The sequence below is a fragment of the Urocitellus parryii genome, chromosome 11 (assembly GCF_045843805.1).
Source record: "Urocitellus parryii isolate mUroPar1 chromosome 11, mUroPar1.hap1, whole genome shotgun sequence".
In the NCBI taxonomy this organism is placed as follows: domain Eukaryota; kingdom Metazoa; phylum Chordata; class Mammalia; order Rodentia; family Sciuridae; genus Urocitellus; species Urocitellus parryii.
The window spans coordinates 25,427,738-25,449,441 of record NC_135541.1 but is presented as its reverse complement, the minus strand read 5'-3'; the positions used below and the strand labels follow the sequence as shown (position 1 = coordinate 25,449,441).

Below are 21,704 nucleotides of genomic sequence, written 5' to 3'. Positions count from 1 at the left end.
CTTCTCCCAGAAAAAATATAGGCAGTACTGTATACCAAGTGTTCGATAGTTTAAAATTTGACCTTTATTTTTAAGTTATGACAAACCATTGAGGATTTTAAGGAATAAAGTGGTTTGATATGTGTTCTAGAATGATCATGCTAGCAGCAGTGCAGAGAATAAAGAGAGGAGTACAGATTAGTTATGGGAAAAACTAGTTGGTAATCTACTTATGTCATTAGGAAGGGCTAAGAACCTGATTAAAACTTTGGATATGGAAATGGAGAGAAGAGAGGCTGAGGAGATTCTAACAGAATATACTGTACTTGGTGACTGATTGGGAAAGGTAGTGGATGACAGGAAGAAGTTTCAGCTATCTTAGAATTGGATTGATGGCAGTACCCCTTCTGGGTTAAGGGATACAGATTTTATTGAAACAATTTTGAGATGAGTTTTCAACATGTTGACTATAGGATATCCAAGTGGCAATATCCATTGTTCTGGAACTCAGGATGAGATTTCTAAGATAGAGATGCAGATGTTATAAGTCTTAGAATATTAATGAGATAAACTAAATAATGTGTAGAGATGAGAAAGTGCTTAATAACATGGCCCTGGAGGAGAGTGTATTGGTGATTGGCAGAGGGACAAGTGCCTGTGAGATAGAGAATGAACAAGCAGATGCAACAGGGAAGCCAATAGGTAGGTTCTGAAGCATAACATAGGACCTCCTAAGGCAGTCATAGAGGTAAGAAGTAAACTCTTGCATCAGCAAACAGTGGCTACATTCAGCCAGTTAAAGGCAGGTATTTGGAAAGCTAGAGTAACAAACTTTGAGGAAAGATGGTCAAAAATGTAACTGAGGGCTAAGGTTGTAGCACAGTGATAGAGAACGTGCCTAGCATGTATGAAGCACTGGGTTTGATCCTCAGCACTGCATATAAATAAAAAACAAAGGTCCATTGACAAATTTTATACACACACAAACTTTTTTTAATTTTTAAATGTGACTGAGGGGCTGGGGTTATAGCTCAGTGGCAAAGCATTTGCCTAGGACTTGTGAGGCATTGGGTCCTATCTTCAGCACCAATAAAAACAAAACAAAGGTATTGTGTCCTTCTACAAATAAAAACATTTCTTAAAAATGTAACTGAGGACATGGATAATTAAAAAAGAGGATTCCCATCTCTTCTTCATCTATAAAATCAGTGTTCTAGATTAGGTGAGCTGCTAGACTATTTCCAGTTCTAAAATCCTGATTCTCTGGGCAGGCACTGAAGAATGGATAGGATTTGGAACTCTTATGAACATTAACCTTTTCTTCTAGGAATTTCTTTCCCTTCCAGACACTACTCCATCCACATTGTTCCAATGGTAGCTGAGATCTCTGCCAGCAGTTTAGGGGTGGGCACCTGACCTAGTTGGGCAAATAACGATTCCCCCCCGGGAAGGGAAGAAAAAGAAGGCAGCTTTTCTCTATCTATACAAAACATGGAGCTGATGGTAACTGGGATTTGTAATCAGCTGTTATATGTGGTCTGTGTTGGGGCAGGGGAGGTAGGTAGTACAGAATGAAGATACAGAAGCAGAGATGAGAGATGGAGAGAGAAAATGACCGGGATTGTCCAAAGTGCTTCTGGTCTCAGTTCACTGTTAGCAAGTATTGCAGCTCCTGAATTTCATGATACACTAAGATCTAATATCTAATATCCTCCTTTGAGACTTATACTAACCCTTCTTGATTTGTTATTTGCAACTCAATCGAGTCTTACTATACTGATATTAGAGCCCATATGGGAAGCAGAAAAGTGAATGAGAAATGAAACTAAAAGGTAGGACTATATATAATAGAGGATTCTGACAAGGTCTAGATTATAAATGGAGTAGTGGTTGGGTAGTGAGAGCTAAAAGAAAATTCATTGACACAGAATCACTGAAAACTAAGCACAGAATTACAGGTCTTGGCCTTGGTGTTCATCTTTCATAATCTAAAAAGCAATGTTAAATAATTCTCATTCGTTAATGCTTTTTAACTAGAAAGTCACGTCCCTCCTGTCTCCCTCCATGTGTTAAATTTGCTAACAAAATCGTCCTGTAAAATGCTACACAATGTACAGTCAGTCATCCATGGTAGACCCTGCCACTAAGTACCCTTCCTTGACCGTCAGTTCGTCCCCATTCCAGGTGGAGGGGTTGCAGCCAATATTATATTCGTCAAGGTAAGTGGTCCAATCTCTTTAAAGGGAGGTACCAGGCTCAAAAGTCAAAGAGTGAAGCAATTGTTGGAAAGATGCCTTCTCCTTCAGCTGAAATAAAGATAAGGTTTTCTTATTGGAGCTGGAGATGGCAAGTGCTGCTGTTTCTCAGAGATATAGCTCAGCTAGTAATTATAGGCCATGTGTCAAAATATAGAATGATGCTTCTTTGATGGCTGACAAAGCAACTGGTCCAGGAGATGCTTCAGCCTCAAAGAAGGCTCTTTTAGTTTTGCATTTTGCTAGAAAACAAATAAATTGGTCCAAGTTCTGTGAAGGACTGTTTGCTAATACATACCCCCCAGGTGTAGAAATCCCAGTTCTAGGAATTTGCCCTACCTATAAAATTTACATGTGTAATGAATATGTGTAGAGCTATTCATTGCAATTGTATAAACAATTAGAAATAACCCAAGTCAATCCATAGTGAAGTGGCTAAAATATATTGATACATGAAATATTAAGCAGCTCTAAAAACGAATGATTCAGTGCTTTATATAGTAGAGTGACCCCCATGATATATTAAGTAATAAAAGTAATGTGCAGGTGTTTTTGTTCAGGAGGCTGCTGTTTATGTTTAAAAAGGAAAAGTATATTTGTATTATTTTGATTGTAGATAAAAATCTGCAAGGGTGCACAAAAAAGTTATAAAAAATGATTGCCTCTAGATAACAGAATTATGTGGTGGGAAATGGGTGGAGGAGGCTTTTCATTGTATATAACTGCACTTTCTGAACTTCATATCATGTGAACACATTCCCCATGGGGAAAATTTTTTTTTAATCTAAAAAATAAGAGTGGTGGTATTTTAGATAGTATGTCCCAAATGCTGGACTGTAAATCAGTGAATTCCCATGAGGTAATAATTTATTAATCCACCATGAAATCAGGAAAAAATATGTTGTAAATATTTCATGATACTTAATTTATTTAATTTGAAGAACTGTATTTTAAGTATTTTGTATAGAAGTGTCAGTAGTTATTAATGTAATGTTTATTTACACAACGGGCAAAATTTAAAGTTGCCATCATTAAATCAACTTCTCAAATTTATTTGAGTCCTGAAATTTTAAAGCTAAGAATCACTGATTCAGATGTGGCTTTTGTGCTCATCAAATAAATATTTTTTTACACATTACTTCGGAAGGCATTCCGCCTGTGTATTTCATGGTGTCGACTTAGTGATGAATTATAGCTGAAGGATTTTCCACATTCATTACATTCATAAGGTTTTTCTCCAGTGTGATGTCTCTGATGTTTCTTAAAGGATGAATCATGCCTATAGGCTTTCCCACAGCGGTTGCATTCATATGCTTTCACTCCTGTATGGACAGTTTTATGGTTGTTAAGGTGTATCCTCTGTCTAAATGCTTTTCCACATTCCTTACATTTGTAGGGTCTTTCACCAGTATGGATTCTCTGGTGATGTGTTAGATATGCTCTATGACTAAAGGTCTTACAACATGCAGTACATGCATAGGGCTTCTCCCCAGTATGAATTCTTACGTGTTCACTAAGGTGTCTAATCTGTCGAAAGGTTTTCCCACATTCATTGCAAGTAAAAGGTTTCTCTCCAGAATGAGTCTTTAGATGTTGGGTCAAGCTAATGTTCTGGCTGAAAGCTTTCTGACATTTGTCACATACATAAGGCTTCTCCCCAGTGTGAGTTCTATGATGCTGATTAAGAGATGAGCGATGTCTGAAGGCTTTGCCACACTCCTCACATTCAAAGGGTTTCTCACCAGTATGGATCCTCTGGTGTGTATTAAGAGATGCACTTTGACTAAAGGCCCTTCCACATTCCTTACATCTGAAAGGCTTCTCGCCAGTATGAATTCTCATGTGTTCAGTAAGATGATTGGGTTGTTTGAACATTTTTTCACATATATTACATTCATAGATTTTTGCTCTTATGCAACTTATTGGATGATTAATCAAATCTAATTTGTATTTTTTCCTCTTTCTAGGTGTGTCACATTTATGATGCTTCTGTTCCAAAATATTTGAACTCACAATAATTTCCCCATATTTGTGAACATCTTGGACTCTCTTCTTGTGGGTCAAAATGGCTTGTCTCACATTTCTTCCACAGGTTTCCTGGTGCTTTTCTAACACATCATCATATCTGGAAACTTTTTTCAATGTGGAATAAATGATATCATCCCTTATGAACCTTTCCATCATAATGTCATGATACAAATGTTCCTGGGAAATGTCATTCTTTGCAGTTGACTCATTGGTTCCTGTTTTACTCTTTGAGTCTGAAATAAATGAAAAGATGCAAATAATTCATCTTCACTGTGTTTTTTTAATTAATTACAGTAATGGGAATATGATGGAGATTTAGGCAACAATACATAAAGCACATGAGCTTTTGACTATATTTATATATGATTATGCAACCTGGAGAGGTAATGGGAAATAAAATTTAAGAAACAGTGAATAGGTTAAATGTGTCATTCATTTGTAGTAAAACTAGAGTTTTTTAGTACTGTTATTTCTGATAATTCTAATGAACTATTAGTACTATTTAGTACCAATAAATACCAATTCCATTACTAATAAGTAATAAAATTTCAAAGCTGTGTCTTTATGAATATATATTTTTTCATTGATACTATTTTTGGAAAACAATCTCAGAAAGATAAAATGTTCCTCTCCCCATTTCAGCAGAAACAGAAGAGACACTGATTCAAAGACTAGGGTTTAAACTAAGAATATGCACAAGAACATTACACTGTCCTTTATTAAAACTTGTATGTATTTAGTTGTGCTTCCTGAGATATTAATACATCCATGGAAATGTTATTTATGCAAAAAAATGTTATTTATGTAAGAAACCCAGACAGTTGTATTGCTACTGCTGCTAGGTTCCAGGAAAATATCCTTTAACCTGGTCAACACAGAATAATCATTAGTGCTTTTACATTCCAAATTATAAATGAATAGAAGCATAACAAAGTCTATGCTCTTCAGGTCCCTGATTCTGGTCGAGAATAGGGGAGGAAGAAGAGAAGACAATAGTGAAAGAGAAAAGAAGGCATCTGTGTACCCCTCCCCAATTTAGTATTCAGGCCTGAAGCAGGCCCACAGAAAAGGAAAAACCAAAATTTAACTCTGAATGATATTGGGAGTTTTACTATTTCACTGAATTCAATAAATATTTTACTAAAATCAAGATTGTTCATGTTAGAGACTGGACCATCTATTAGACCTCTTTGAGATTTCATCCAGAATCAGGGCAAGGACATTCAGGGTACCTTTTATTATTATTTTCTTCTTTTGGTATTTTGTTTTGTTTTGTGGTGGTTGTGGTGGGGAGAAAACCCAGGGTCTTGTACATGCTAATGAAGTGTTGTACCACCTAATGATTTCCTTATCTCCTATTGTTTTCATTATTACAAGTTGCAGAAGAGAAACCACAAGACAATATACAATTATTAGAATTTATAACAGAGTGAAACAAGGTGGGCTGCCTATAAAAAGTCAATATTAAAAATAAATTGTGTTATTACACACAAGCAACAAGCAGAAAACAATTTTTAAAAATATATCATCTATGGGCTGGGGATGTGGCTCAAGCAGTAGCACGCTTGCCTGGTATGTGTGGGGCGCTGGGTTTGATCCTCAACACCACGTAAAAATAAAATAAAGATATTGAGTCCACCTAAAATTAAAAACTAAATATTAAATATATATATCATCTATAATAGCAATAAAATGCACAACTTCCAGAATAAATTTTAACAATAATATGAAATATGTACAAGACCCTATGGAGAAAATCCTAAAACTTTAATGAACAAAAATTTATAATAAATACCAATAAATGGAAAAATATGTCATGTTCCTGGATAGTAGGATTCAATATCATAACAATGTTAATCTTCTCAAAATTGATCTATATATTTGATTCTGTTTCAATAAAAATGGCAACACAGCATTTGTGTCTGTCATTTAATGCACTGATTATATAATTCATATGCAAAAGCAAGGGGTTAAGTAATAGCCAGGGCAATTTTAAGAAACAAAGTGGGTACACTACTTCTACTAGATAATAGGTCTCATTATGGAATACAGTAAAGGAAGACAGCCTAGAATTAGAGTAGGGATAGAAAATTTTAAAAATGAAATGGAACAGAACGAGCCCAGAAATAGCCAGACGCAGTGGCGCACTCCCATAATCTCAGCGATTTGGGAGGCTGAGGCAGAAGGTTTGTGAGTTCAAAGCCAGCCTTAGCAAAAGCGAGATGCTAAGCAACTCAGTGAGACCCTGTCTCTAAATAAAATACAAAATAGGGCTGGGGATGTGGTTCAGTGGTCGAGTGCCCCCAAGTTCAATACCCAGTACCCCCAGCAAAAGAACCTAGAAATAGACCTAAGCATAGAACCTTGACATGTGACATAGCTGCACCAATTATCCAACAAATGGTTCCTGGACTAAATGTCCATGTAGAAAAAGTTAAATTAGACTTTTTAAAAAATCTCATATATAAAATAAATTCCAGATGAATTTCAAACAAATATGAAAAGCAAATCTTTAAAAATACAGACAGGTGCTGTGGTTGTGGCTCAGTGGTAGAGTGCTTGGCTAGTGTGTGTGTGTGGCACTGGGTTCAATCCTCAGCACCACATAAAAATCAATAAAACAAAGGTATTCTGCCCATTTACAACTAAAAAACTTTTCTAAAAATATAGGAGTATAAAGGAATATATCATCTATATATAGTAAAATGGAGGATAACAGGGCAGAAAAGGGTATCTTACATAATAAAAAGGACACAGAAAAAAACAATAAATTAAGTAAAATTAAATTTAATAATACATATCCTTTAAAAGACATTTTATTTATTGATTGATTGATTGATTGGTATCAGGGTTGAACCAGGGGCACTTAACCACTGAGCTACACTGAGCCATATCCCCAGCCCCCCCACCTTTTTAATTATTTTTAGTTGTAGGTGGACACAATACCTTTATTTTATTTATTTATTTTTATGTGGAGATGAGGATCAAACCCAGTGCCTCATGTACGCTACACAAGCACTCTACCACTGAGCTACAACCCCAGCCTTATCCAGCCCTTTTTTATTTTGAGAGTCTCACTAAGTTGCTTAGGGCTTGGCTAAGTTGCTAAGACTGGCTTTGAACTTGTGATCCTCTTGCCTCAACCTCCAAAACACTGGGAATATGGATGTGCAATACCATGCTTAGCCAAAGACATTGTTTTTTTAAAAACGAAAGATGGGTCACTGGCTGAGATAAAACATTTATAAAACAAAGCTATGAACAATTAGTATCCAGAATACACACACACACTTTTCTAAAAACTAATTTTAATAAGTATAAATAATAGAAAAATTGGCAAAGGATATAATAGGTAATTTACAGAGAAGGAATCTTGGATGGATGTTCAACAAATATGAGAATATGCTTCCTCTCATGACTAATTAGGAAAATGAAAGAAATAATATCATATTCACCCAACTGAATTTACAAAAATTTTCAAGTTCGACAATGCCAAGTATTGATAGAAATGCTAAGTTCTGGGAACTTTCAAAACCTGATGACAGGAATACAAATTGGTGACAATGCTTTGAAGAGGAACTTGGTAATAACTTGTAAAATGAAGGCATATATATCCCATTACCCAGCAATTTTGCTCTACCAACTACCTTGAAAAAATATTTGAATACATATATGAGCAGTTATGTGCACAAAAGTAGACTGCAGCATCTCTGTAATCCCCAAATTGGAAACAACATAGTATACCAACAGAAAAATGAATACATTGTGGTTTATTAATTCAATGGAAATGAATAAACTAGAACAACATAGAGTAACATCAACAGTGTTGAACAAGAAAAGCAAGGAAAGGGGATTGGGGTTATGGCTCAGTGGCAGAGCACTTGCCTGGCATGTGTGAGGCACTGAGTTTGATCCTCAGCACTACATATAAATACATAAAAAATAAAGATACATTAACAACTAAAAAATATTTTTTAAAAAATGCAAGGAAAGGGCTGGGGTTGTGGCTCAAGGGGTAGAGCGCTCGCCTCGCACGTGCGAGACCCTGGGTTCGATCCTCAGCATCACATAAAAATAAACAAGTGAAATAAAGGTATTGTGTCCAACTACAACTAAAAAATAAATATTTTTAAAAGATGCAAGGAAAGTAGATATATCATTTATTTGAAGAATGTGTAAAACAATGCTGTTGTTTAGGGATATATGTATGTAATGAAAGTAAGAAGACAAATGGCAACAGTAATATTTAAACAGAAGAGTGGTTATTTTGAAAGGTGGGAGAGGAACAGCAGGGCTTCAACTTTTATTTCTTAATCTGGATGGAAGTTACATAGAAATGTGTTATAATGTTCTCTATGCCTTTCAAAATGTCTAAAATTTTTCATAATAAAAGCAAAGATCAGGAAAATTGCTACTGGATTGGGCGAGAAGGAATCCTGTGCTATTTTCTCTTACAGGATTATTCATGAAGTAGCTATTACCAAAAAATAAGACAGGTAAATTAAAAAGAGATGAAAACTGGAATTGGAAAATAAAATGTGGGGAAAAGTGGAAATAGAGTGGAAGAGAGAAAATTAAGATTTGTACAGTCCTGAAAAGAGATCTGTTTTCTGTGGAGAGACCACATACATCTGACTACTTAGAGGAAAGAGCTTTAGGTGAGCAGGACTTAGGATACTGGAGAAAGAAGGAAAATCAACTTTAACTTTAATGAGGACAATTGGAAACAATATAGTATACCAACAGAAAAATGAATAAATTGTGGTTTATATGTAAACGGGGAAAATATGACCAATAATCATATTATTGAGAGACTTTTGCAAGGGCTCAGTGAAGAGAGAGGGGTAAAATTAGGTTTAGTGCATCCCTTGTCCAGTAGCCAGAGCGTTCCTGGCCACCTGGGAGGGCCCTGAGGACTAACCCACATACTAAAAGCTATCATCTCCCTTGGTCTTACCTGAAACGTCATTTCCTGGGCCTTCTTTCTGTATCATCCATGGCTCTTCTCCTTTCTCCAACTGGGAAATCACACTAGGCTTGGAAAACTGATATCCTGGTTATGAAGTAAAAGAGAAAGAATATGAATATTTATGTTTATGTCTAAGTACCATCCTTAGAATTTAGTTCTAGTGTTCTGGTATTCAGGGGCTCTGAGAATGGGAAGGGGCATGTCTTTCTATTCTATCTCTATAAAGTAAAGTTGATCCCCAAGGAATCATATCTGCCCTGGCTTGGTTTTCAAAGGAATAATACATCTTTAATGCAGAACCCAAGGCCAAGTCTCCAAAGAATTTACAATATTGATAATTTAGAAATAATGACTATTCTATAATGGGCAGGTTTCTGGATATATGAATGATCCATCCTTACCCACTGACACCAGGTTCCTATAGTTCTCCAGCATCACATCCCGGTACAAATTCCGGTGAGTAGGGGCCAAATGCCCCCACTCCTCCTGGGTAAAGTCCACAAATATGTCCTTGAAGGTCAACAGTTCCTAGAACATCAAACATTCCTTTTCAGTTAGAGTCCAAGGATTTCTGACATTTTCAAAGTTTTGGGAGATTCCAAATCAATTTTACCAGGGGCCTCCCTGGATCTGTTTTGAAATTACTGTAAATATTAAATATGTAGGACATATGATCATACATGCCTTAGAAAAAATTAAGCAGATCAGAGGGAATAGGGAGACCCAAAGTGAGTGTAAAAATGATCTTTTGTGTAGAGTACTTATAGAAAGTTGCTTTGAAAGGATGATATTTGGCTAGAGAGATGAATTCAGTGAGGAAGAACCATGAGGAAATCTGTGGGGAGAGCATTCCAGGGAGGTGTAAAGAATCTTAGGTGAGAACATTCTTTTTTTGGTGGGTAGGAGAGCAGGAACTGGGGATTGAACTCAGGGGCACTTGACCACTGAGCCACATTTCCACTCCTATTTTCTATTTTATTTAGAGACAGGGTCTCATTGAGTTGCTTAATACCTTGCTTTTGCTGAGGCTGTCTTTGAACTCGAGATCCTCCTGGGATTACAGGCCACTTGCACCTGATGAGAACATTCTTAGCTTATTTGAGGAACAAAAGGTAAAGAGCATGGATGGAGTAGGTTAGGGAAGGGGACTGTAGAAGAAGATGAGATCAGAAGGGGTAGGGAATGGAGGTAGGACAGGCACTTCTGCTCCTAATACTTTCATCAAATACCTATGCGTTCTTGCTGAGCTTGAATTCTGGGGCCCAGATGGAGTTTAGTCCAAGATGGACAAATGTCTGGAACTGTAGTCGACCGCCTTCCTAGCTTAAATACTGAAAGATAAAAAAGACTGCCCCCTAGTGGTGGTGAGAAGCATTGGCAATGAGGCAAAATTCAATCAAATTAAAGATGTACCACTGCCAGAGCTCAGTCACAGCTCCAGGAGGAATAAGAATAATCAGCCCCTCATCTTAACCAACAGACAGAGGAAAAAACTTAGACTATCTTAAAAATACAATAAAACAAAACAAAACAAAAACCTATCTATCTATACACACACACTCCCCTCATATTCCATTGTTTTTATATATATAGTTTTTTTTTAATTATTAGACACTGGATGTGGTGGCACATGCCTATAATTCCAGCAACTTGGAAAACTGAGGCAGGAGGATCCCAAGTTCAAGGACAGCCTCATTAATTGAGCAAGGTCCTAAGCAACTTAGTGAGACTCTGTCTCAAAATAAAAAGGGTTGGGAATGTAGCTCAGTAATTAAGTGACCCTGGGATAAATTCCCAGTACCAAAAAACTAAACAAACAAATAAATAAATAGATGTGTAAACAAGGGGGAAATATGACCAATAATCAAGAAAATAAAAATCAAAACAGATACACAGATAATCAAGTCACTGAAATTACCAGATAAGAACTTCAAAGCAATTATTTAAATATATGCTAAAGAATTTACAATAAAAGATAGAATGGATAAAGAGATGGAAATAACTTTAGAGAGATACAGAAATGCTAGAAAAGAGATAAAAATTATACAAATGAAAAATACAATGTATGAAAAATTCATTTAGTGGCCTTAAAGTAGACCAGGTAAATAAGACAAGCTCAGAAAAACTTAAAAATGAGTCAATAGATACTGTCAAACTAGAGCAGTAAGAGAAAAAAAACAACTTGTGGGTTAATATCAAATGATATAATTGAAACCTCAGAAGAAGAAAGCAAAATATTTAAAGAAAAAGTAGCTGAAAAACTTCTAAACTGATGGAACTTACAAATTCAAGAAGCTTAGCAAACCCCAAAAGGGATAAATAAACACCTACCCACATCCCAAAAAAACCCTACACCTATGTATATCACAGCAAAACTGCTGAATAACAAAATAAAGGTGAAGATTGTAAAAGCAGGCGAAAGATCTGGAACCCAAGTGGAGTTTAGTCCAAGATGAACGTCTATCAGAAGAAAAGATGGTAAGAAAAGGGAAACAAATAAAAACAATTTAAAAAATTGGTATGAAACAAAGACACATCACACAATGATAAGAATAACAGGCAACTCCTCATCAGAAACAATACAAGCTAAAAGATAATGGAACCTTTTGAAAATACTTAAAGAAAAAATAAACTAGAATTCTAATCCAATAGAGGATTCTCAAATAAGAGAAAATATTAAGGCATGTTTAGATTAACAAAAACTGTACAAATTGGTCACCAGAACACTTACACTACAAGAAATGATAACGTTTTTCAGATTGAAGGGAAATAAACTCCAGAAATTTGGAACAAAAGGTTTAAAAAATGAAGAGTACCTGAATTAGTAAGCAGTAGGCAAATACAAAAGACTCGGGTTATTTTTTTGCTTTTGTGGTTTTCAACTAAGGATTGAACCCAGGAGTGCTCTACCACTTAACTACATCTCCAGTCCTTTCTATTTTTTATTTTGAGGTAAGGTCTTGCTAAATTGCTGAGGCTGGCCTTGAATTTACGATCCTCCTCCTGCCTGAGCCTCTGGGGTCACTGGGAATACTGGGATTACAGGCATGTGTCACTGTGTCTAGCCCCCCAGCTCTTCTTTTTATTTTTATTTTGAGACTTTCTAAATTGCTGAAGCTGGCCTAGAACTTGTGATCCTCCTTCCTCAGCCTCCTGAGTTCATGGGATTACAGGTGTGTGCCACCATACCTGGTTTCCTAATTTTTAAATAAGACAATTTACCATCAAAAGCAAAAATGCAAACAATGTATTGTGGGGTTTGTAACACAAAAGGTAGAATACGTGATGATGATAGAACAAAGAATAGGAAGCAGTAAATGGAAATATGTTTTCATAGTAACATGTAATATGGTATATTAATTCAAAGCAACTGAAATAAATTTAAAAATGTATACCATGATAAAATGACCACTAAAACAAAACAAACAAACAAACAAACAAAAAATGTAGCTTAAAAGTCACTGGAGTGGCCAAGTGTGGTGGTAAATGCCTGAATGCCAGTGGCTTGAGAGGCTGAGGCAGGAGAATCACAAGTTCAAAGCCAGCCTCAGCAATTTAGTGAGGCCCTAAGCAACTTAGCAAGACCCTGTCTCAAAATAAAAACATAAAATAAAAAGGGCAGGGGATGTGGTTCAGTGGTTAGGCACACCTGGGTTCAATCCCTAATACAAAAAAAAGTCACTGGAGGACATAAAATGGGATACTCAGAAATGATTTAATCCAAAAGAAGGCAGGAGAGAAGGAACAAAGAAAAAAAGAACAGAAAGGACAATAGCAAAGAACAACCTACACTTAGACTCATCCATATTAATGATTACTTTAACTGTAAATAGACTAAACTAGCAAGACCCACCCACATTTAAAAAGGTCACACTTTAACTATAAAGACACCAACAGTTTTTAAAAGGAGGACATTTTAAGGCTGGGGTTGTAGCTCAAAGGTTGAGTGTTTGCCTCGCATGCGTGAGGCCCTGAGTTTGATCCTCAGCACCACATAAAAATAAACCAAATAAAAATAAAGATTTTTTTTAAAGTTGTGTATTTATAATTTAAAATTTTAAAAAAGGAGGGCATTTTAAACAAGATCAGGTGCATTCAGGGTGGTATGGCCATAAATCAGAGGGATATTTCATAATAATAAGTGCATCAATTCAAGAAGACAACAATCGTGTTTATGCATCTGATGATAGACTTCAAATAAATAAAAGTTGATAGAACTAAAGAGATACAGATAAAATCATGATTACAGATTTTTTAAAAAAATTATTTAGTTGTTAACGGACCTTTATTTTATTCATTTATTTACATGCAGCACTGAGAATTGAATCCAGTGCCTCACATATGCAAGGCAAGTGCTCTACCACTAAGCCACAACCCCAGCCTCATGATTATAGATTTTAATATCCTCTCAGTAATTGATAAAAACTGACAAAAATTCATCAAGGATATAGCAGATTTGAACATTACTATCAAATAATTAACTGATATTTATCGAATACCATAAACAATTACAGAATATATATTCTTTTTTTTTAACAATACCTTTATTTCACTTATTTATTTTTATGTGGTGCTGAGGATCGAACCCAGGGTCTCGAACTCTACTGCTGAGCCACAACCCCAGCCCCTATATTCTTTTTTAAAATTAAACTCTTTTAAGACATTTGTGGGACTGGGGTTGTGGCTCAGTGGCAGAGTGCTCACCTAGCACATGTGAGGCAGTTGGTTCAATCCTCAGCACCACATAAAAATAAAGGTATTGTGTCAACTAAAAAATATTTTTTAAAAAAGACATTTGTGGATTTATATGCAGTTATAATAAGTAATACAAATTTCATGTATTCCTTATGAGGGCTGGAGCAGAGTACAAATTGGAAAGCACAAGAAGGAATTTTGTGAGATGGAGGCAATGTTCTCTTTATTAATTTGATTACATGGGTACATGCACATTGTCGAAATAGAATACATTTCCTAAATGTATTTTCCTGTATGTCATTTATACTTCAATTTAAAAAAAATTTAATCCTTTCCCATCGCTAAGGAATCTACTTTTTGATAAATGTTAGGAAGTGAGGGATTCCAGATATGTAGAATGTAGAGAAAAGATGATTCTTTAAATAATTAATCTATTATTTAACTAACTATGATTTCTTCCATATTGCCATAAATAACTGGAATGAATTTTAACCCTAGAAGGCAGACATTAGCATCTAAATTTCTTAGCTAAGGAAATAGATTGTAAAGAGCCAAAAGAAAAAAAAATTGCCCTAGACACCAAGCAAGGAAGATGAGAGAAAATCAAACTGTGCACCATCTAATATCAGATAAAATCAAATCCAATATCATCTAATTTCAGATTTAAAGTTCTTTTTACTTAAAACTCTTGTGTTGGGCTGGAGTTGTGGCTCTGTGGTAGAGTGCTTGCCTAGCATGCATGAGGCACTGGGTTGGATATAAAATAAAGATATTGTGTCCACATAAAACTAAAAAATAAATGTTAAAAAAAACACAACTCTTCTGTCTCCAATAATACCTCTGTAAAAGTCTTTTAATTTCCTTTTGTTTTACCCATGTTTCCACCAGATGGTGAAGACCCCATTTCTGACACGCTATCCTAACTGCTCTTAAAGCTGCTCCTGCTCTTTGCCCCACCTCAAAGATGTGGCCATTTCTTCTCACTTTGCCAAGGGTCATCTCTTAAAGAGTTCACAATGATATGGATATATCACTAAGAATGTCAGAATTTCATCTCACTTATGGATTTTGAATATTATATTGACATTTATCTTAGATCCCAAGTAAAATCCATTGGTTTTTAGGAGCTGGAAATATCATTCATTATGCTTTCTCTACAAAAAATAGCACAATATCAGATCAAGATGCTGGTGAGAAACAAGAGTTGCAGGAAGGCCCCTATGAGCAGAGATACTGTCACCACAGAAGCTCAAGTTTCTGAATGAGAGCAACTCACATAGTTGAACTTGTTCGTCTCAACCCACTCACTTCTCCCAAAACAGACAGGTTAAAAAACAAGAAGCATTATTAAGAAAATGAGGAAGCTCCAACCCACCTGGGGTTCTGCTGTCAGGAGGTCAGGGGTCAATTCATCCTCTAAACTTTCTTCCTGGGTCTCAGCAGCATCCTGAGACAGCAGAACTAGGGAACGAAAAGAACTATGAATTTTGCATCTACTCAAATCTCTCAAATGCAAGAACTGCTCTGTAGACCCACTGACTCTTCCCCCCAAAAATATTCACAAAAGGGGACATCTAGGGCTAGGATTGTGGCTCAGTGGTAGACTGCACACCTAGCATGCTTGAGGCACTGGGTTCGATCCTCAGCACCACATAAAAATAAAATGAAGATTGTGTTGTGTCCATCTAAAATTAAAAAATAATAAAAAATCTGGGGGGACATCTAGAATGACTCAAAGGAGCCCAAAACTCCTTAGTGAGGAGGACCTGCAGTGTGTTGCTTTGGGTATTGATACTTCCCAATGGTCAAAAGCACAAATCTATCAGGCCACTTCTTTGTTCTAAAATCCCACTTCACATTCTTAACCCCCATTTAGACTAAATAGTCGCCATTCTCTAAACCTCTCATCAAAGTACCCACTTTTCTATACTTCCTCCAAATCTTCTATAAAAAGCTTCAGATACTTTTCCAGACTCAACTCAATCTATCTGACTTATATTTCCTCAGGATTCCAAAAGAGCTTTTCTTAAGCTATCTTCTTTTGATTTGGTTGTATATCTATCTACTCTTTCAACTAATAATCAGCTTTAGAGATAATTCTTCTTCTTCTTCTTCTCCCTGCCCCCAAATCTCTCAAGATGCTTAGCCAAAGTCCCTGCCTGACATAGATGGAATACAATAAAAATACTGGCTGGATATGAAGTATTAGAGGTATGAGGACATCACATGAGACACATTTATTCCTCTCTCCATATATCTTCTCCTGACCAGACCACTAAATAAGGTGGGTATGTCCTAGACATGTCTCCTGCTAATTCACATAGTTCAAGGTAATATGAGAGGAATCAGGCATGTTATTTCTGCCTCTCCGAGGGGGAGGGGTGGAAATCTGATGCTTGTCAAAAATATTGGTTAAATATTTTTAACCAATAAGTGGCTAAAATGACCAGAACTTGAGCTGGAAAACCCTTCAGAGGACTTGAGAGTCAGAACCCTTTGATCCCTCTACATGTGAATCACATTCCCACATTTAAGAGCCAGAGGTGGGGAATAACTCTATTCTAGCTTCCGCTCATGTATTTTATCTGATGCCAGGAGATGGGAGCAGCACGGAGCACATATTGAAAAAGAGCCTGAGATGGGAGCCCAATATTTTCTCTCCCAGATAGACTACCCCAAAAGCCATGAGCTCAGCACGAGTGAACCCCCTCAAAGACCTTCTTTCCTCCAATTTTCTCCCCAAGAAACAACCTCAATGAAGTACATCTGTTCACATAAATGAGACCTCCTTCTTCCCCCTCCTTCAGTCTATTCTCACCTTCTTCTTCAAACATTTTAGTTACATCCTCCCATGAGGGCGCCTCCTCCTTGGCCTTCCTTGGATGGTGTAACTTCACCCAGGTACTGGCCTTGGGCAGGGTGATCAGGAGCTGCTGAGGCATGATGATGCACGACCAACTGGTCTTGTCCACTTCTGGGGAGGAAATTGCCAGAACCTCCAATGAGAGGCTTGGCAATTGCGTGGTCTTTCTTAGACTGCAATCTTCTGCCCTCGGGGCTTTGGCATGTCCCTGCAGGACTAGGACCTGGAGGACCCTAGAGGTTGGAGTGACTTTAACAACTCTGAAAACTGGACACCATTTTTTGGGAGGCAGTCAGGTGAGTTGGTTTAAGTACATGGCTTTGTAATCATTCTAGAGGAACAAAAGACAAGAAAAAAGAAATCCACAAACACTTTTCATAGGGCCAGAACTCCAGAACCTGCAGAAATATATTTTAAAATGCAAAAGATCTAATACAATGGTGTGGCATCAATGCAAGAGTAAGTATAATCAGATTTCTTGGATGTAGCTTCCATCTCCCGATTCCACACAAACACAAAGATAGGCAAACATCCAAAGATGCACAAACATCTGCCTTGATTTCCCACCTTGTAAGCTACATGCTTATTCTGCTTGGATCCAGATTTGGGAGTCAACACAGGCTTTAAAACCAGACAGCCTGGCTAGAACCCAGACACTAGCCAATAAAAGCTCTGAGGCACTTCAATTCTGTGAGCTTCAGTTTGTTCACCTATAAAATAGGAATAGTAATTGCATTTTGTAGAGTTGCAATGTTGATTAATTGAGACAACACTAAGCATATAGCAAGCCCTTATAAACCTTTTATTTTGTGCTGCGTCATACCATTATTTTTTAAAGTTATTTTTAAAAAATAATTTGAAATATGCATGTAAAGTTCATTTTTAGTATCTTAACTGATGGAATAATCACATAGCTGTTTTAGCTGGGGCAAACAGTGACAGATACATCATCACCCGTGAAGCCTAACAACTGATAAAATGCATCCAGGGTTCGGAAATGTTAAATTGGGGGAGGGGTTAATGCTTAAATGGAATAAATATAGTACTTTAAGTTTAACGAGGGCTCCTACAGAATTATTGGTAGCAGGCAGATTTGAAAACAACCCAAATCAACTCATCCAACCACTGGCATCTAGGCAGGTACCTCCACCATGACCAGGTCCAGTGTATCTGGAGTCCTCAAAACAGCTCGGTGGAAAAGGGGGTGGCCCAGGCAAGGGTGATAGCTCAATGGTAGAGCTCTTGCCTTGCATGTGTGAGGCACTGGGTTGATCCTCAGCCCCACATAAAAATAAATAAAATAAAGGTCTATCAACAATTAAAAATATTTTTTAAATAATAATATATAAATAAAGATACTGTGTCCATCTACAACTAAAAAATTTTAAAAGGGGGGGCGGGTGGCCCGACTTTCTGAAGTTCGTGGAGAAGAGACTTATTGACTGCGTGCGTCCTTAGAGACTGGAGATTATAGGAAATATCCTACCCCTGAATATTAAAAAAGGACCTCTATGAGGTGGGGATGTGGCTCAAGCAGTAACGCGATCGCCTGGCATGCGCAGGGCGCTGGGTTCGATCCTTAGCACCACATAAAAAATAAAGATATTGTGTCCACCTAAAACTAAAAAATAAAAATAAAAAAAAAGGACTCCTTATCGAAGTACAGAAACTTTGGACTCGTCCCTAAGAAGCGGTTAATGACGGAGGAGCTTCACTTTGAAGTCTTCGCACCCCCACAGGTCTCCCAGATAGGCCAGCCCGGAAAAGAGAGGTAGACCAGCAGAGGAGTACTCACCGGGTGGGCCTTGGACGCCGGGAGGGCCAGGGTTGGGACGTGGGGACGCTCGCTCCCGAGCCTTTCTGCTGCAGAGGTCTCCAGAGAAGGACTGGGTGGTAACAGATTCTGTTCTTTCCCACCCTTTTACGGACCGTCCACGACGTCCAGCGTTCGCCTAGACGTCCTTCTGAAGCCCGGAGGGCCCTCGGCCTCCGGACTGGACCAGGCTTTCTTCCAAATTTCCATCCAGGGCCCTCTAGGATGGGTGGCTTTGGGGCTGGAATGGGAGGGCGCCCTGAACCGGCGCTGACGGTGGCTTTAATGCCCGAGCCAGCAGCCACGGCCAAGTGCACCCGGCCTCAGAGGCCAAGCGGGGCGTCTTGCAGCGCCTGCGCCCCGGGACACGCCCTCCAGATGGCCAGCGACGCCCGCAGCCCGCTGCCCTGCCCCAGCCGGCCCGCCCACCCAACGCGAGCCGCTCAGTCCCGGCCCTACGCCCGCGCGTCTCGCCGAGGCTCCGCAACCCGCCGCCCGCCCTCCCCGGAGCCAACGCGCGCGCCCGAGCACCCGGAAGCCGGAAGCCGCCGAGCGCCCTGGCTCGCGTCCGCGGCCACCCAGACCCTGGGGGCGGCGCCCTATGAGGCCACCCCCTTGTTGCCCCGGCTGGGCTGCTGGGCCCCAAGGCCGGCAGGCTGATGGGGAAGCCTGGCGTCCTGCATTCATTCACTGGCTCAGCAGCTCTCTTCCTGGTGCTTGTGACCCGCCACGCGTCCTTACAAGATCTTAGGACGCAGCACAGAATGCACGCTTTCCTGCTCTCTTGAGACTTCATTCTGGTGAAATTAGTAATAAGTAGGAAAATAAATCAATGATGCCCTCAGGTGATAGCAGGAGCCTCAGAAAATAATTACATTATTTTCTGGAATACATGTTTTAAGTTTAAAGAGATATGTATTAGTTTGCTAAGGCTGCCATAAAAAAAAAAAATACCACACATCAGGTGGCTTAACCCACAGAAATACATTCTCTCAAACTTCTGGGAGTTAGTTTGATTTCTCCTGCGGCCTATCTCCCTGGGTTGCAGATGGCTGCTTTCTTTCTGTGTCCTCACAAGGTGTGTGTGTGTGTGTGTGTGTGTGTGTGTGTGTGTAGCACGTGCATACATATGTGTATGTGTACTGTGCACTATGCAAGCGTCCCTGTGCCCTTGGTGTGTCTGTGTATTCATATCATCCTTAAAGAAAATAGGAACATTAAAACATTATGTTCCTGAGTGCTCTCTTCATATTCCCAAAAACCTAGCCACGTTAGGGAACAATGAGAGCAAGCCTGGGCCAATTGAATGTCCAGATATATATTACATTGAAGGACATTGACTTATGCACACCAGGAACTAAGGCAAGTTAATGTTAACTGTAAGAGCTTCTTTTCTTGCATGTACATCATGACAGTTGTTCCTTGGGAGCTGGCCATACAAGCAAACTAAGCAAGATAATGCTGATAATGTCACAGCTTATGCTGCTTAACATGTAAAACTCCTCTTTCAGTGGTAACTGGGAAAGAACTGAGGGCACTGTAGGGATGGACACCTGTCACTCATGCAGCTGGCCACGACTGGACAAAACACCATGAGGAAGAGGTGGCACTGTTTGGCAGAAGTACAGTGGGGGTTGGAGTGCTATCTGTTCAGCCCTACTGGAACTTCCCTATAAACATTTCTCAATAAAGCCTTATGCCTTGGCTCTTGGCAACCTATCTCACTGCTCTGGCAAAACTGGGCCATAGATGTGATAGTATCTAAATTTCCTCTACTTATAAGGTCACCATTCAGATTGGATTAGAGTACATCCAAATGCTAAATTTTAACTTAATTACCTCTTTAAAGGCCAAGTCTCTGAATACAGATGGATTATGAGGTAATGGGGATTAGGGTTTCAACATATAGATTTGTCAGGGGAGAATAAAATAGAGCCATAACAAGGCATCTAAGAGATGGCAAGGCAGTAGGGAATTACCAGACCAAACCTGGAAAGCTAGCATCCGGGAAGGTAAAGAAAGGCAGAAGCTGTTTGGCCCTGTCAGCTGGAAAATTATAACCTTCCTTTTGCACTTCAAAGAAAAATACTTAAACACAACAAAATGGGGACAGAAATAGGAGGAGGTCCTTCTAAAAACTGGGACCACAAAAATTTATATCCTTAGAATAAAGATGAATAAGAAGTGAAACACCTTTAGAGTTATTTGCAGGCTGGATTCAACTTTCCTTTGTTTTTTTGGCTTCAACAACAGGTATTTTATTTTTCACAGTTTTGATACTTGGGAAGTGCAAGATATGTGTCTGGTGAGAGTTCTCTCCTTTTTAAAAAAATCTTAAGTCGTGATCTTTCTTTTAGTCAGCTTTTTTGCATTGTGACTAAAAGATCTGACAAACATTTTGGAGGAGGAAAAATTTATTTGGAGGCTCAAGGTTTCAGAGGTCTCAGTCCATAGACAGCAGGCTCTATTCCTCAGGGCTTCACAGGGGAAGAGTGTGGTGGTGGGAGGAAGCAGCTCACATGATGATCAGGAAGGAGAGAGAAAGAGAGAGGGACTCCACTTGCCAGACACAAAATGTGTACCCCAAAGGCATGCCCCCAATCACCCACCTCCTCCAGCCACACTCTACCCACCTTCAGTTAACACTCATTTAATTCCCATCAGTGAATTAACTTACTGCTTAGGTGAGGGATCTCAAACCCAATTGTTTCTCCTCCAAATCCCCTTGCATTGTCTCACACACAAGCTTTTGGGGGGACACCTAACATCCAAACCACAACTAGAATGTCAATAGGACTGTGGACAGTAAAGACAACGCTCAAGAGGGTTCAAAGAAGGAGGACTCTATTAAAATTTGAGGCCATTCACATTGTGTTCTGGCTGAGAAGTTGTCTACATTTGGTCCATGTCCTGAGACTTTCTGTGAAGTTGATTTTAAAAGCAATGGACTTCTTAATCTGGTGGAAGAAATTTCTAAGAAGCATAGCATTCAGGCAGTGGCATGGATAGTGCTGGAGGATTTTAGCCAAAGTTTATTTTGATATTCAGGAGAAGGCAGAAAAGAAAGATTTGAAAAACTTGGACTTCAAAGGCAGGAGTAAA

The 21,704-nt window shown here is 38.5% G+C and overlaps 1 protein-coding gene across 2 annotated transcripts; it reads right to left on the bottom strand.

The window, feature by feature from the left end:
• Positions 1-3,214: 3,214 nt before the first annotated feature.
• On the bottom strand, positions 3,215-19,043 carry Zfp69 (ZFP69 zinc finger protein). 2 transcript variants are annotated; one of them, XM_026412913.2, is made up of 7 exons: positions 18,585-19,043; positions 17,357-17,499; positions 16,745-17,120; positions 15,302-15,387; positions 9,633-9,759; positions 9,220-9,315; positions 3,215-4,495 (listed from the first exon to the last, which is right to left on the bottom strand). In XM_026412913.2, the coding sequence occupies exons 3-7, from the start codon at positions 16,866-16,868 to the stop codon at positions 3,363-3,365; spliced, it is 1,566 nt and encodes a 521-aa protein (XP_026268698.1). In that variant the 5' UTR covers positions 16,869-17,120; positions 17,357-17,499; positions 18,585-19,043; the 3' UTR covers positions 3,215-3,362. The 2 variants fall into 2 exon arrangements, with proteins under 2 accessions (XP_026268698.1, XP_026268699.1); XM_026412914.2 differs by lacking the exon at positions 17,357-17,499.
• Between the last annotated feature and the right edge of the window lie 2,661 nt (positions 19,044-21,704).

Excerpts from the sequence above, each read along its gene's own strand:
- Zfp69 (XM_026412913.2), bottom strand. The coding sequence starts at position 16,868 with ATGCCTCAGCAGCTCCTGATCACCCTGCCCAAGGCCAGTACCTGGGTG. Across the intron at positions 9,760-15,301 it reads TCCTGACAGCAGAACCCCAG|GAACTGTTGACCTTCAAGGA; the intron begins GTGGGTTGGAGC and ends TTGATGTTCTAG. Across the intron at positions 4,496-9,219 it reads CCCAGGAAATGACGTTTCAG|ACTCAAAGAGTAAAACAGGA; the intron begins GTAAGACCAAGG and ends CATTTATTTCAG.